At 50.5% G+C, this 17012-nt stretch overlaps 1 protein-coding gene across 3 annotated transcripts in view; it reads left to right on the top strand.

Moving 5' to 3' along the window:
- Nucleotides 1-4063: 4063 nt before the first annotated feature.
- Nucleotides 4064-17012, top strand: part of Bi (T-box transcription factor bifid) — a 139808-nt gene continuing 126859 nt past the window's right edge. The window contains exon 1 of one of the 3 annotated variants that reach the window (XM_076788421.1): nt 4064-7653. In XM_076788421.1, the coding sequence (XP_076644536.1) occupies nt 6936-7653 (718 nt within the window). In that variant the 5' untranslated portion in view covers nt 4064-6935. The remainder of the gene's footprint in view (nt 7654-17012) is intronic. The other 2 variants (XM_076788419.1, XM_076788420.1) reach the window with 2 other exon arrangements.

The following is a 17012-nucleotide window of genomic DNA, read 5'->3' on the forward strand; positions in this document are numbered from 1 at the left end:
CAAGTATCATCGTGCACGGCGCGCCGAATAACTTTTCTCGCGTTACTTTTCCTTTCGGGCTCGCTCCGCGGATCTCGCGGATGGGTAATTGCTCGTTGGAAAACTCGGACTTGCGGCTTTCTTCTGTAAATAATGAAAGCGAAACTATCGGCCTTGCAAAACGACTTAGAGTTATCCAGAGGCCGCGCGTCGCTCTCTTGATTTCTCCGAGCGCGATCGATGCGTGACAGGGTGCAATAGTTTGCTCGCTTTGCCCGCTCTGCTCGGTTCGCTCGCCGTGCTCGCCCGCGCTCGCTGTGCGAGGAAGCGGCACTCGTTCGTTTCCGCTCGTTGCTGTCCAGCAGAGACTCGACAGCTGACAATGCTTGTTATTAATATGCGCTGCGTGCCGGCTATCCTTGACACTTGTAGCTACAATACGGACAATAGTCGGACACGCGGGGCCCCGATGCGTTCTATTCGGGAGCAAGAAAGATCGCCGGCGTTCTAAACTCGGCTACCGACTCGGCGGAAAGGGGGCGGATTATGGGAACCTGATTTTAAACAGTCGTTCGAACTGCTATAAGATAAATATAGAGACGGCACGTATTTTAGACGAGGTTTTACAGCGCGGGGCTCGCGCGAACCGGATCGGATCGATATTATACTGTGGTGCGTATCTGTTTTGTGCGAAATGGAGCAATCGAAATAGAAACAGCATACGCTGGAAGATCGACTCTTTTGCTTGAGGATCTCCCAATTCTGAACTTTATGGATCAGCTGGAGCGGTTTTACCGCTGTCTCCCTTTGGTGAAGTAAACACTTCGATATCATTCTGTTCAAAGTGTCCAAAAAGTCTGTCAACGAATCTTCAATCAATTCACCGTCAATTTTGTCACGTTGTGATCTGTTCGATTTTACGAGAACGTTGGAAAACACTCGATAAACAGATGCGAAATCGAAGGAGACTCATCAGGGCCCCGCCACTGAAGTCCGAGCGTTGGTGAGCACGTATGTTCCCAAACGAACCGAACTGGCGCAGCGGGTCTCGGTTTAAAGGGAATTGCATATTAGCTCGGATCGCTTGCTCGACGCTTCTGCACTCTTCGGTTAATTGTCTCATTAATATTTCGCTCGCTTTCGTTCGCCAACCGATCGAACTTCGCGTCCTTCCAACGGCGAGGTACTTATTTGCAGCTTGCGTTCATGAGACAAGACTTTTCCCAGATTTGGAGCAGAGCATTAAAAGGAGTAGAGCACTGTAAATTCTCATACCAGTAATCAAAACAGTTTTCATATTATTAATCCCTTGCACTACAATTTATTTTAATGTTGCAGTGGTTAGAACTTCTTTCCAGTAATTTCCTAGAAGAAGCGAAAAATTTATAACTATTGTACGGCTATCACCAACGACTGTAAAATAAAACAGAACATTATTTCGGTTTGTGGAAAATTAATAACATACACACCGCTTTCATATTATTAACCCCTTGTACTAAAATTTATTTTAATGTTGCAGTGGTTAGAACTGTTTGCAGATCGTAATTTCGTGGGAGAAAAAAATTGATAACTATTGTATATGCCTGTAACCAATTACTATAAAATAAAGTAGAATATTATTTCGGTTTAAGGGGAATTAATAGCATACATATTTATTACACTCTGTTCAAAATCTGCATCACGAGTCTGACTCGCCGATATAGGGGTTGAGTTCGTCTGTATGCAATAAATTGCTAAAAGTTTATGCGTGGTATAAGAAACCAAGCTCAACCTCACTTATACAATTTAGAGGACATATGAAATGAGTATTTTCTAGGTAAAAAAAAGTTTTTGATTTTGGAGTTGAAATAGCTTCGAGTGCAGAGGACAAAGTGAAGTAGAAAAAGTTCATCGCGTCGATTGTTTCTTCGTTAATAAATCATGGATGGTTTCACGAAACAGCTCACTTTCGTGGGTTTCTTCTGGCTCGTGTTGAGCCGACTGGTTTCCGCGAATGTCAGAGCGGAAGTGCGAGGTTTGCGATGAAACGTCGGAAGCGTTGGAATTGTGCGAACGGTGCAAGCTTTTACCGTGCGCGCACGGAACGCGGGCAGCCTGGTCGAATTGATCGGAGCTGTGGTCTAAGCGGGCTCTATTTACAGGAGCGCTTGATCGCAATGCCTGTCCCAGGTACGACCAACGGTCGCTACGAAATTCCCATTTGTCTGGGTTGAGGATCGAAGCCTCGTCTTCGGGAGCCGAGGGATCGACGGTTCTTTCAGATCGCGTGAGCCCCGAGTCCACGGAATTATCCTGCTTCCGTCCCGACGTCCTTCCTGTTAATTTCATTAATTGAACTGCGGCCGTGGGCGTTTAAAAATTCACCGTAGACCCTATAAATAGCAACTCGCCCGCCGATCGGACCCGTTCACCTGTTCTTCCGTTTCGAAATCGACGAACTCACAGAGGAAGAAACGTTTTGTAGCAGGAAATCGAGAAAGATTAGCATGAGGTTCGTCGAGAGGTGCCTACTTGATTTGATTTTGTGATTTCTGAAGATTCCAGTAATTACGTGGGCGGAGCACAGTGTTTACTCGATATATGTCGAAAACACGGGCCTAGCCACGGACATATATCTGCCAGGAGATACTATCCTTCGAACGTAGAAAAGGACAACAAAGTTCTAGAGTCGGGATAGTTCCGGGACTTTTATCGACTAGGTATTTGGGACATATATAGAACAAACACTGTATTTACAAGAACGAACGGTGGGTTGGAGTTGGAGCGCGGAATTTTTGAGAGCGACAGGAGATTTGCCGAGTTTCCGTGTCGTTGGTTGAAACTTGTTGAGCGGCAATGTTCCCGGAGGTTGACTGTGATCGACGAAATAACGAGGCAGAAATTATATCTCGCGGAGTTTCCATGTCGCCGGCCGAATCCGAATCGTGCCACCGACCCGGAGAATCTCGCATCGATCGGATCCATTATCGTCGAGCGCTCCGCAGACGAAAGGATTTCCGAGGAGCGGAGAAAATCGATAGACCTACTCCCTGCAGCCGGTACTTAAAGTGTTTCCTTAAAGTATTCTCGCAGTCAGCTGCTTCACGATTCTATGGAAACGATCGCGGCGCTTCCTCCTCGCCGATCGAGGAAACGCTGGATCGTTTCTGCGATTTCTTTCGAAATCTTCCATCTCAATTTTCAACTTCTACAGCTCCTGTCTACAGACCCTCTGTGTTCATATTTTCCACGGTGTAAGTGATCAAATTAACGATAAAAATAATGTCAGGTGTGTTTGAAGAACCCTCGAAGAACATCTACAAAATGGTAGGCTAGCTGATTACCGACTGGAAACCGAAAAAAGTACATTTGTTAGAAGAGTTTTTACTGGAAAGACGAGCGTACACCTCGAAGAGCGATTTACGATGCTTCCCGTATGGCATCGAGCTTGTTCTAACAGAAGTCCGGTCTCCTGACGACGTACTAATTCCAAAGGGAACGGCGCTTGATATTCTAACGAGGACACCGGCGCGTCTCCCGCGAAATCAAGGGACCCCGCGCGGTCCATCTTTTATTCATCGCTCGGGACTGACTGCCGAGATAATAAATATCCTTATCTGTTCGAATAACAAACGCTGCCACGGAAAATCCCGCGGCGAAGATCCCGATCTCGGAATTGATTCGCCGGTGTGCCCGGTTCGCCGACGAATGAGAGCACGGAGTAAGTATCGGGGCCCGCATCCGTGGGTTTCGCGCGTAGCGTTTCTATAAATGACGGCGAGCCGCGCCGCTACGCGCCGCACCGGTGGAAAAGCTCTCGCGGATTTGGCAACACTGTGACGCGCTGGGCGTCTCGCTAACACTCGACGGCGCGAAGGACGAGGGGGCCACACGACGACCGAGCGGCCGAGCGAGCGAAAAACCGTGGAGTAGGTTCCGCGGCGGTGGTGGGGGGACGAAACCGGCTGCGAAGTGGGGGAACCCGGCGAAGAGAGTGACGCGGATTAGCGGAGGGGGTCGTCACGTGAGTCGGCGACGTGGGGACGAGGGGCGGCGGTGGGGGCCGAGTGGGCGGGACCAGCGGTTTCTCCTTCGCGGCGAAACCGCGCAAGTCAACTCCTCGAAGAGTTTGCCGGTGGCTGGTGGGGGCCGGCCGGGGGGAAACCAGCGGTGGGAGAGCGGAACGGTGATGCTCGTGACGCTGGCTAGCGCGAATTTTGGCACAGCTCGCGAAAATTTCTCACTCGGCTTTTCGCGGAAAACTTGGACGGCCCTCGACACGGCCAATCGGCTTGAATTATGACTGATGAAGTGCCGTGCCGGATTAATGGAGAAAACGGGCTGTCGAGGCGCCTCGGTTGCGCCGAATCCGCGCGGTTTCGCCAATCCGGTCGACACCGGCCGATCCGGATGGGTTGCGCGGGACGACCGGAACGGATTCGCGATTTCACGAGCACTCTCGTATCCGTCTGAACCCGAATTTGTCTCCCTGAGTCAGGAATTAGAAAGGCATCCTTTGAGCTTGTCCGCGATAAGAAAGCACGATTCATTGGCCGGTGGGATAGCTCGGGGGGATACCTCACATATTTTATCAGTGATTTCACCGGTTCCAAGCGACGTCGTGGTTAACTTTAGAAACAGAAATCGTTTAGAAACAGGGCCAAGACAAGTCGACGAACCTGATGTTCGAAAATCGATCTTCTCGCGATACGAGAAACGGAAGACGTTCAATCTGGCGAACAGGCAACGGCTCCCCTGTCCGTGGTATGTATCGTAGGTTGGTTCGGTAGTTGTCGAGCGCCGGTAAAAATCCAGCGTGTCAATCGACACGACACGGTTCTCGACGGCAGCGAAGCTTCGAGCAACGTCGATCGCAGTTTCCCTCTCTCCGCGGATCCCCCGCCCTCGGTGACGGGCACCGCGGGGAGGGTGGTGTTAATGGGCGTACTCGCGGTTAACACCCTTCGAGGAACGGCGGTGGGGGACCGGCTCCGCTGGACGGACGAAGAGAGAGAAGGAGCGAGCGAGAGATAGGTAGACGTCGAGGGAAGACCGTCGGAAGCGTGGTGCAGAGTCGGCTGGAGCGGTGGGGATACCGGAGAGAGAGAGGACGTGACAGAGTCGAAGAAGGACGGAGCGAGAGGGGCGAAACGCGAGGGGTGGTGGAGGGACGTCGGGAAAGGCGTCGAGAGCAACGCCGCTGGGATTGGCGCCGGAACACCAATCCCGACTACGAGCGCTCATTATCGCCCGTTGGACGCCGGGGAAGGGCGCCTCTATAGCGTTCCCTTTCTCCTTGTCGAGCGGCCTGGCTGGCGTATTCTTCTCTCGCTCGCGCTCTAGCGAGGTTATAGCGACTCGGCCGGCTCGGCAGGTTCTCCCACCATGCCTGGTCGTGTAGGGGACGTAGGGGAAGGGAGGAGGAGCCCCTGCACCGTCTCAGTCTTCGCGTCGCTGCCCTCCAGCATTCACGCCTCCCGCGTCCGTTCGTCGGCGCAGGCACACTCCGCTCGTCTGTATACACGCACACACGGCCGGCCCCGTACACGTAGACACGCGTACACACGCCCTGAATCCGGACGAGGACTTTAGCACACCAACACCTCCGCGGGAGGTGTGGGGGTGAGCCCCCAGAGGAGGTGTCAATCCTAGCGCTGCTCAGTGACCATCGCGGCGCCACCCAAGTAACACCTTTCGTCCGCTCTCCGGCCCAGGTTCGGGAGCAGAGCAGCCGAGCCTCTCTAGAGCTCTCTCTCTCGCTCTCTCGCTCTCTCCCGCCCTCTCTCGCTCTTACTCGCTCGCTCTCTCGCACTCGACTTTTTGTCGACTTGCGTCTCGCGGTTGCGGGTATATACACACGGCACACCGAACTGTCCTCTCCCCGGCTTCGTCGTCGTCGTAGCCGTCGTCGTCGCCGCCGCCGCTGCCCGCCGTCGTCGTCGTCGTCGTCGTCGTCGTTGTCGCCGTCGGACGCCGTTCTCTCCTGCACGCCGCGCCGGTGCGCGCGGCCGGCCTCGTTTCGTTTCTCGCGCGTCGTCCTCTCGGCCGCGTCACTTTCGCGCGACCACCGGTTTTGCTCGTCAGTGAGGTGATCAGAGTGTCCACGGAAGAACTACCCGGTGAAGAGCACCCGGTCAGTGCGCCCTCAGTGAACAACAGTGAACGCAGGATACTCGAAGCACAAGTGAATCGTTCCTACAAGAACGTGCGCCGCAGTGGACTTTCCAACAATTCCGTCTCGCCGCGCTCCGAGAAAGATTCACCGAATTCTGTGTGTCTCTCTGTCTGTCCTCTCCAATGTTTCTACCACTCTGTCTTTCTCTCTGTCTCGCGCGACCAAAGTTGATCGGGATAAAGTAACAAGTGTGTACGTTGGCGAAACAAGCCCGGTGCAATCACACGGAGTGTACCCGTAACGTTCTGTTGTTTTTTTTTTCGGTGTTCGACAGTCGCCGCCGCCTCCGCCGCCGCCGAGAGAAAGAGAGATAGTGTTCTGTTCACCGGTGGTGTCTGTCTGTCCAGACCCGTCGCGACGTACCATGTCCTCTGGCGGGTTCGCGACGGGGCCCGTGGCGATCGCAGGATCCCAGTGGGAGCGCGAGTCCAGCGAGGATCGCGGGATCCGTTCTTGAGCGACCGGGTACATCGGAAACATGTCTGAAAACGAACCGAACAGTTAGTCGAACGGTGCGGTTGACGGGTCGAATGTTCTACTACTGCTACCGCCAGTGACTTGGACTAGTTTACAAACGAGAAGGAAAAAGAAAAGAGAGACAACAACAACAAAAAGAAAAAAAGACATCCATCGTGTCTCGCAGTGAAAACAGGAAACAGTCGGACAAAGTGTGTGTGTTGCGAGCGTGCTACGTGTTGTGCCAGACGACTCGGTTAATCCCCGGTAATCTCGAGTCGTCTCCCTCTAGTTTGAGTCACTCGAAGAGGAATCTCGCGCGACTCGGCAGACCCGGCCCGTCTCGATGAGATTCGAACAAGACACGGCGTGCAGGGGTACCCACTGCGCCAGCACTCCGCAACCCTCCGCTCTGCAGCAGCGATCACGGGTCGAGGAGGTGGTGGAGGAGGAGGAAGTGGACTCCTCCGCGAAGGACATCGAAGGTCAACGACGTAGACGAGAATTGGAGGCTAACGTGGTCGAGGGTGCAAACACGGGGCCGAGGGCCGAGGCGGGGGGGCCTGGGATGGCGTACCCCGCGTCAGCGACGGCTCTGAATCAGCACTCGCCATTCGCCACCTCGATCGCCGGACCGCCGTCAGCGAACCCGAACGGACACATCTCCGGCGGCCACCTGCCGGCCCCGGCCGCCCCGAGACCGACGGACTTCAGCGTCTCCTCGTTGCTGACAGCAGCCAGCACACATCCGCCGATCTTGGGCGGCTCGTCCTCTCAAGGTAGCGCGTCGCCGCCGCCCGGCGGACCCGGCAGCCCGGCTGCCGCACCGGAAACGCCACCGCCGTTGCCCAGCCAGAGGGAATTGTCTCATCCGTCCTCGGCGGTGGTCGTCGCGAGCTATTTCAGCGCTGCCACCCTGGCGGCGGCCGGCTTCTACAATCCGGCGGCCCATTTGCCCGCAACCAGCTCACCGGGCCCGACGGCCCATCATCTTCCCGGCAAAGGCATCCTCAACACCGCACACCATCATCCGCATCTCAACCCGCACGGCATCACGCCACCAGGTGAGCCACAAGTGTTTCTACCTAGATACCAGTGCATCCCCCACAGTGTCTTCGTCGTGAAACACCCCCGACAAACCGTGTTTATACCCCGAAATCGCGTTCCACGCGGATCAGTGTTCTCGCGAAACTCCATGTAAAATTACGCTCCAACGAGTCTTAGAACGTAGACAGAACGGTAGGTTGATCGTAGGACAGAGTAGGTACCGTGCAGAGTGCGTTCCTCCACCTTGTGCAGGGTCCTCGGTGAGTGAAATTTGAAGTTCAAGGGTCAGTGGTGTTGTAGGACTCTGTTCCCTGCGCGATTCTGTTCCAAAACGTAGAAGGCTGTAGATAAAACAGTATTATGACCGTAGAACGGAGTAGGTACCGTGCAGAGTGCCTTCCACCACCTTGCACAAGGTCCCCGGTGAGTGAAATTTGCAGTTCAAGGGTCAGCGGTGTAGCGGGACTCTATTCCCCGTAGGATACTGCTCCAAAAAGTCTTAGGATGTAGATGAAACAGTAGTCCAATGGTAGAATGGAGTAGGTATCGTGCAGAGTGTGTTCTTCCACCTTGCTCAGGGTCACCGGTGAGTGAAATTTGCAGTTCAAGGGTCTGTCGTGTAGTGGGAGACTGTTCCCCGTAGGATTCTGTTCCAAAACGTAGTAAGCTGTAGATGAAACAGTATTCTGACCGCAGAACGAAGTAGCTACCGTGCAGAATGTGTTCCACCACCTTGCACAACGTTCCCGGTGAGTGAAATTTGCAGTTCAAGGCTCAGTGGTGTAGCAGGACACTTTTCCCCGTAGGATACTGCTCCAAAAAGTCTTAGGATGTAGATGAAGCAGTAGTTCAATAGTAGAATGCAATAGGTACCGTGCAGAATGTGTTCCTCCTCCGTGCCGAGGGTCCCTGATGAGTGAAATTTCCAGTTCAAGGGTCAGTGGTGTAGCGGGACACTTTTCCTCGTAGAATACTGTTCCAAAAAGTCTTAGGACGTAGATGAAACAGTATTCTGACCGTAGAACGTAGTAGGTACCGTGCAGAGTGTGTTCCTCCTCGGTGCCGAGGGTCCCCGGCGAGTGAAGTTTGCAGTTGAAAGTGTAAAATCGCGAGAACAGTGCTCGATTTTGAGAGCCTAAGTTCTGTTTTCGGCAACGCGCTGCCCCAAACTTGGTAACCATCGTTCTCCCCAGAGGATAACGGCGTGCCTGCCCGCTGAAAACGCGATGTTGAAATAGGGTATAGTTTCTGTCTTCAAAGGGAAACCTTCGCCCGATTAATCCGAAGTACAATTAAGAGTTAAAGACCGCCGGTCTTTAAAAGCACTCGAGTCTCTTTCTCTCTCTCTCTCCCTCTCTCTCTCTCATTCTCGTAGAAAATTCTCTGTATCGAGTTGCATCGGTGCCGAGACCGTACAAGTTGATTCGCGGAAACATCGCGGGGAGAGGGAGAAGTTGCAAACCGAGATAGTTGAGACTTCCCCGGCGCCCTGGGGAATATTCAAAAACTCGTTACTCGGACCGCGCGCGCGCTCGCTCGCCGGACTTTCCGAGAACGTGGCCGGCAACTTTTATCGCCCCGCTTCGGATAAAACGGAGTTTATTCGACCTGAAACCCGGCTGGGATCAAGAACCCCGCGCGAGCCGCCGCGAATCATCTTAAACCTTCGCGAACGTGTCCGAGCTCGCTCGAAAATGACGTTGGATCGCGAGAAATCGCGCTGTACAGTCGTCCGACGTCGATCATCTCGTTTCTGGCGCTCCGATCCGTCTAAATCCGTTTGCCAAAGTTTGCCCGGAGTTTGTAGCAGTTACGCGAGATTTATTCGAACTCGTTGCACGAGGAAAAATTCGGTAAACCGAAGAAAGATCGCGGCGCCTCGAAATTGTTTGTTTCCGGGCCGAACTTGTTGCGTGTTTGCGCAAACCGGCCCGCAATCCGATTCCCGCGAATTCTCCCGGTCGCCCCGTACCTCGCGGATCATCCGAATGACGATTCTAATGATCGTCCGAGGAAGACGTACGCGCGGCACGCGAGAGAACCGTTTCCATCGCTTATTCATCCGGCCCGATCGCCACGGATACATTCGTTTCCCGAATCGACGATCGGTTTGTTAACGTGGCGAGCCGTGTTTTCGCTCGGCCGGCCGTTCGTTCGCCTGTCAATCGTTCCCAACGACGTTGTTAGACGTCGGCTATCGTTCCTCCCGGTCGTCGATTCCGTTCCACCGTGGAACGGGATGATTTATCTTGCCACCGACCATGATCCCGAACCGATTCCCGGAGCCTATCTTTCCCGCGAGCGGAAAATTCGACGACGAAAACGCGCGGAGGTAGAAGGAACGTTCGAAGAGAAATGGTTGTCGTCTTGATTCACGGTTTGATTGCGCAAGGGAGCACCGTTTCTCAGACGCAAAACGATGAATTCCCCCCGGGAGCTTCTCGTTTTAATCGAATTTGTATTCCGCAGGCTGAAATGAAGTCTACAAACGTCCGGCGTTGTTTTAATAGGATTTCGTGACCGGTGTCGTGTGCAACAAAGTTTGCGCTCGTCAATTATTCGGTTTCTTGCACGCCACGTATCTGTTACTGGAAAATTCGCTCGGAGGATATGTCTTGGACGATCATTTGACTCCGAACAGCAGGAATAATTGTTGTGCGCGATACAATTTATTGTTGGCCACGGTGTTCTCTTTGTGCTCCATTTTCCTAGTAACTGAAGATAGAATGCGAGAAGTTGGAAGATTAATATTAGCCTCCAGAGTGACATTTACCTGGTAACAATCATTGTGCGTTATTCCCAGGTGCATTGTGCGCACACGCACGGTTTCGTTGTAATTCGAACGTCCCTGTTCTTCGAGAAATCGACGAGAATCTTTACCGATCCGTCGAATCCGCGCGGTCGAGGTTAAGATTGTCCCGGTCGACTGGGCAAAGTTCTTTAAGGAAATGCCTTAATTACACGGTTTCTGGCTCGCGAAAAAAATCCCGCGCAGCATCGTTAATTGCGCTCGTCGTTGGCTCGTCGATTCGCGATCGGAAACGCAGAGAGACGCCGAGGGTAGCTTCGTTAAGGTCACGATCGGATGTCCGCATATTCTATGTTAATTCATTGATACTCGGCCGCGTCAAACGCCAATTAAAATCGAATTAAACCGGAAGGGCTCGTGTTTCCTCGCGCGGCCGACGAAGCGACGCCCACGCGCGCAACTTCGTTTCGGAAAACTCGTTGGCTCTCCGATGACAAACGAAAAAAAAAAAAGAAATTTAAACAACCGTGGCACTTCGCAAATTAATACGCGAGAGAATTCCGTCGCGAAATTCGGAATTTCGTGCGTTCGTTGCTCGTTCAACGATATTCTCGAATATTCGGCTGCGAGTCGCGAGGGTTTTTTGTGTTCAGCGGAAATTCCGTAGAAATGTTTTTCGTTGCGAAAAGACGCAAAATTGACGGTTCGACACGCGTCGCTGTGTTGTCGACCACCCACCGGCGAATCGACGCGCGCGTCTTCAATGTAAATTGAACTAGCACGTACGACCGAGCGGGCTCGTGACAAAGGAAATTACACGTTACATCAGGATCCGAACGGACTCGGATCACGTGCTTGAGCAGTTAATAAACCGTCGGGCTTATTAATGCCGGGCCGAGGCGAAATTGTCCCCTAATGCGAGCCTGGATTGATCTCGTCGAATCTCGAAGAAACGTTTCGAACTGTTCGGTTTACATGTTCCTTCGGACACTGTTTCCGGCGACCCAAGATGGCCACCGTGGTCTTCGCGGACTGCACATCCCAGCTTTTCGGACAATCTATGCGGTCGAACCAGTCGCAATAACTCCGTATTCGAGCATAAATTTCCATCAAGTCTTCGCATTTTCTTGCTCTTTCGCAAAAGTGAGTTTTCACGATTTCCTATGGCGGCTTTTTTAAACGCACAATTTATTTCTCTTCGTTTTGATCGAACGCTCCTTAGGAATATTATCATTATCATAATCGATCAACGAATTTTATATGAATACGAAAAATAGGCAAAGATACATGGCCTAATATCGCTCGCAGTTCAATATTCCAGTACTCTAGAATAACCTATGCAAGAAGTAAACTTTCCTTTAACTCCATTCCGAGTGAATCATACCTAGAAAATTTACTCCGGCGTAAAACTCTGGACTGTAATTAGTAGTCTATGAATTTTCTGTTTTTACGAGAAAATGTGTAAATGATACACGGAACAGTAAAAATACTGGACAAATTTACGGGAACCATTACGTTGCTTTCAACGTAATAAAGTGGCCACGAATGGCGTTCTATTTAACTACCGTTGGTTAGGATTGACGCAGAGTAATCCTCAGTCTACTAATTAGATTCGAAGCAAGACGCGAATTTCGAGAGGGCTCTTCGAGCACTTCGTTCTATCAGAGGATTTCCGTCGCTGATTTTCTCGAGGAATCCGGCAAAAATCGTGGCGATCGCGTAAATTGCTCGTCAGGCTGGCACGATGCCATTGTCCAACCGGAAGTGCGGCCGCTTTCCGCGGGAACACGCGCGTCTCCGCTTCTGTCGGTTCGTCCGCGTTGCGCAACGCATCCGTCGCGACGGCCAGAAAATCGGGGAAAAGACGGCGGCTTTTGTTCGGTCGCACGCGAGTCGATCACGCTTGCGAAACTGTTAATTACAATCAAAACCGCGCCTAAATACAGCCGTCCCGAAGAAATTGCTCCGAATCGTCTCCGTCACCTATTAAAAAAACACCCTGAAGAACTATCCGCAGCTGTCCAAAAACAAGCGTAACCTCTGATGAAGCTACCCTCATCTATCTGCATTCGTTGTTAGAAGACAATCTGTTCAGTAACAAGCCTAATTTCTGACGAAGCTGTCCCCAATCACCTAACTGCATGCGTTCTCAGACAGCAATCGTTCTAGGATCAGTTAGAAAACGAATCAACAAAGGTCCCCGTGATCTAGTTTGTAGATTAGGATGAAAAGGAACAGCTCTTGTGGTGAAACAAGTGCGAAATTGTTTGGGGGCTTGATTGCCCTAGAAGAGTCTCCGTCTCTAATTCGCTTTCGAGCGAGCACAACGCGATCTAAGACGACGATCAAGTGTTTAAATGCTGGCTAGGGTTGTTTTACACATTGATCGTGTTTGCCAAGGACGGTCTTGACATTCCGATCAAGTATTCTTTAAAACAATGTACTACGACGATACCAGCAAATTTCCCAACAATATTCTCCACTTGAATTCATCGTGCGATCACCGGAGAGAAGATCCGTCAAGTAGATCACGTCTATAGGTTCGCTCGTCGTCAGACACTGCGGAGTTCTTCGAAGCTAAGCCTAGGACGGAGTTAATTCCTCGACAAACGTGAATGTCGTCACCTGGATACTTGATAGAGTAAGAAAAACAGTGCAAAATCACTGAACACATTCTCCGTGACATCGCAAAATATCAAATCCGGAGGGTACACCTTGCACCGAGCATTCCCGGTTTTCCTCGAGGAGTTCCGCCGATTTCGAAATGGACGTCGGCATCGCGGGTCAGCCTGGAAAATACAGAGCCGGGGCTGGAAAATACATAGCCTGGAGTCTCATTGGGCAACGCCTGGAACAGCGCAGGAAAGATGATAAGGATCGGGAACGCGGCTGCGAACAGCTGAGGAAGGAAAAATCCTGGCCGCACGTCGGCAATACATTACGGGCCGGGCCCGGCCCGGCCCGATAATGCAATCGATCTGGCATATCTTTCGCGTTAAACGAGCAACGCCAAGGAGCACCGATATCATTTCCAGAACGCATTGTCTTTGTTTCCATCGAAACGGACGTGGCCTGTCGGACGCCGGGGGACAGGGGATCGCTTGCAACACCGCGGACCTTTGGAAAATGTGTGCGGGGTGCAACCTGGTTTTCGTCGCGAGTGACTCGCGGATACAGTGCGCCGATTATGTCAATCGTTAGAGCCGTCTTCGCCGATCGTTCCGGTTCACGGTAAATACAGTGTGAATTGTGTGACTCTTCCTTGAATAAGTTCTTCCCCTCGCCATTGAAATCGAGATAATTGTTCCGGCGGGGAAAACAATATAATAATAAGTGTCGAGCAATAATGTTTATCGCGCGAAGAAAGGCGTTGGTCGATGTATATTCAGCTTTCGAAAGGGTTCGACGTGTTTCCGGCGAGGTTCGAGGTTTCAATCGGATCCGGTGCGCGCAAATTAACACGTTCGCTCGACAAAGTTGTGCAAATGAGAATTCGCACGGCTCTCGCCGAGGATGTTTTCCCCCAAACTCCCCGGCAGCGGATCCGTTGACTCGTGAAGACCCATGTTCGCGTGAACGTCTGGAATTGATTGCGAGAACACGCGAAATTGTCGAGGAGACCGAAAGGAAGCTTCTGTTTGGAAATTAATCTCGCTGCAGATAGTATTACGCCGCTGATTTTCCGACTGATAAATCGGCGTGTCGGCAGATTTTCTATTATTGAACGATTGTCGCTTTTGACTGTCGTATTGTCAATTGGATTTCCTCTCTCTCTCTCAGAGAAACAGATTCGGTTCGATCAGTCGATATTCCTGAAAAGTGTACTGCTGCGGCGAAAATTGTGTCAAATTGTTCTGTGAATTTTCAAGACTCTTATCAGAGCAATCAGTGTGCTCGTTCCTGCGTTCAGTTTAAAATTGTAAGACCGAAAAATTGTTCTATACATTTTTAATTATGGAGAAGTAGCGTCTAGTGATTTTGGAGTAGATCCATTTTTTGGTTATATTTCAAGGTGCTGTTCGAGAATTTTTTATTAACAAACCGAGTGAGATTTTTTTATGAAACTGGACGGGCAGATTTATACAGGTTTGAAGTAAATACTTGAATTTTTATACACTGATATTGTCATAATTGTAGAAACTATGCATCGAGGAATCAGACTGTAGAACCTGAAATGAATTCTCAGTCTTCACGATGTTAATCTTGCACTACGGAAAGCGAAGTAAAAATGTATCTCACGAAAATTTGTTGGTTAAAATGTTTCACCAACATTTCGACAATTAACCGTGACCAATTCACCGAAATTCCTCCTAAAGATGGCGAAACTTTTCGCGAATGGTCGCGCAAAGCCGTTCCCCGAGAGCAGTCTGTTTCTTCGTCGAATATTCGGCAGAGTTTCAATGGTACCGGCGTATAAAAAATTGAGAACACAACTGAAGCGTTGCTAAACAAGTCCGCAAAGTTTCGGAAAGATGCGCGGCTCGATGTGCCGGGTAGAAATTCCGCGAGCGTGCCCTCGCAGTCGAAGCGTGTCGCAGGGGGTTGGAAGGAAATGCCGTGACCGATTTCGCGAATGCAAATTCTTCGAAGGTACACTCGTTCGATTCGGGCTCCATCGACGGGGCAAATGTATTCAGCAGACTCGAAAGCAGGACGGCCAACGAATTCGAAAGATCCGCCGCGATCTGTTCGTTCTAATAGGTTTCGAAAGCCGCGCGGAACGGACCTGTAATTATTCATTCCGGGCGCGCGGATTGCACATAATTACGAATAATTACGGTAACGAGTGTGTACCGAAAAGAAGGACGAACGAGGAAGTTCCAGCTATCTTTGGCAACGGACGTGCACCGAAGACGTAGCTTTACATTTCCGATCTGATTCGAGCCGCTTTAAAACTGCATTGTCGCGGATCGGCCGGGGTCCACGCGTGTGCTCGGTAAAAATATTCAAATTAACGCGTTAATTAATGAACGCCGCTCGGGTTCCAGCACATTGTAGCAGCCCCGATAAGATAGAATCGTTTCTTGATCCACCGAACTGCGAGACCAGGGCTGGGCGTCCACGATTTTTAATTACGTCCGGAACAGATTTTGAATCATTTCGATAGAATTAATTATTCTAGGTGCACGAAGTCCAAGCTGTATATTATACATTAACGAAGTTGCAGCTTGTAGTTGACAATTTACTCGACGAAATATATTAAAAGGGAAATTAGAAAATATTTTATCCAGGGAAGAGTTGATTCTGTCGATAGATATACAAGAAGAGAAATTCACTACTTGAGGAAATATGTATTAAAAATGAAGTCAAACACAAAGCATGAGTATATGATAGCATGACGAAGTTGCGGCTTGTAGTTGACAATTGACTGGATGAAATAGGTTCGAATATGAAGTCGGAAAGTATTTTATACGGGAGGGTTGCGTACACCGGTAAGACTACACGAACAGAGTTGACCAGGGAACGTAAAGTTAATAAAACATCGAAGTCGGAGGGTTTATCTTTTTCGATCGAAGTGGTAGCCTCGGGCAAGGGGTACCGGAAGCTAACTGTCGTCACTATAGCTCCGTTCCGTGATGCCAGATCTCGTCCGAACTGTTTTTATCATTTCTGACTGGCGAACAAACGGATGATTAGCACCGTGGATCGTCGGGCAGTATCGTATCGCGGCTGTGTCACGCCAGTCGCGTGAAACAGCGAATCCGACTGGCGGAGAAACGATTTTCAGCCGGCGGTGTCTTATCTGACATCTGATTATTACACGCGTCCACCTCGTCCGCTACAACTAGTTATTCCCTTCGTTAACTTCAATGATGAATTAATTCGCCGCGCCTGTTGACACGCGTTGTCTCTCTCTTTCTCTCTTATTTGGTCTTTTTCCCTTTCTCTTTCTCTCTCTCTTTCTCTCTCTTTCTCTCTCTCTCTTTGGCCGTCGTCGCACAGCGTGTCCAATGGGAGTTCGAAGCCGCAGCTGCCACCTTTAACCGCCTTCCATCTTCTCTTCCTTCCCTTTCGACGGGAATTCGTATAATTGGACGAATCCGGGACGATCTGTATACATTCTTATTGCCAGCCAATCGAGCAGGTTTCTGACACTGATTCGAGTCGAAGTGGAACAATTATTTCGTGCTTGGGCTGCTGAGAGCCCCTGCGCCGACGCCATCTTGCTCAGGTAGCCGCGCTTCAGGTGCGCCGTAGCAGCCCTACCAAGTGCTCGGACTGAAAGAAATTTTCTAACGATAATCGAGAACCTCGAGTCGTAGAATTTGATTCTGTCTTCGGTATCTATATTCCACCGATTCGGAATAAAATAGAATTCAGGATTTTTCGGTTCCTAAGTTCGTTGTGGCAACCCTACAGAGTGTTCGGACTAACAGAAATTTTCTAACGATGATTAAAACCCCTCATACTTTTATTATATAGGATTATATCGGTCTCTGATTCTCGCAACGTTTGTTAATTAATTATAGAATGGTCCAGATGGTAGTGTTCCCTGACTGTAGAACGTTTCGAATTGGCAGGAGGCATGTTCATTCGAAGTTTACCTGTTTCGTGGTCTACGTCGTCAACTTCGCCCTGTATTTATTCATTCTATCGACGATAATATTATTTACAGTCGTATTTGCA

This window comes from Halictus rubicundus, chromosome 5 (assembly GCF_050948215.1).
Source record: "Halictus rubicundus isolate RS-2024b chromosome 5, iyHalRubi1_principal, whole genome shotgun sequence".
NCBI classification, from domain to species: domain Eukaryota; kingdom Metazoa; phylum Arthropoda; class Insecta; order Hymenoptera; family Halictidae; genus Halictus; species Halictus rubicundus.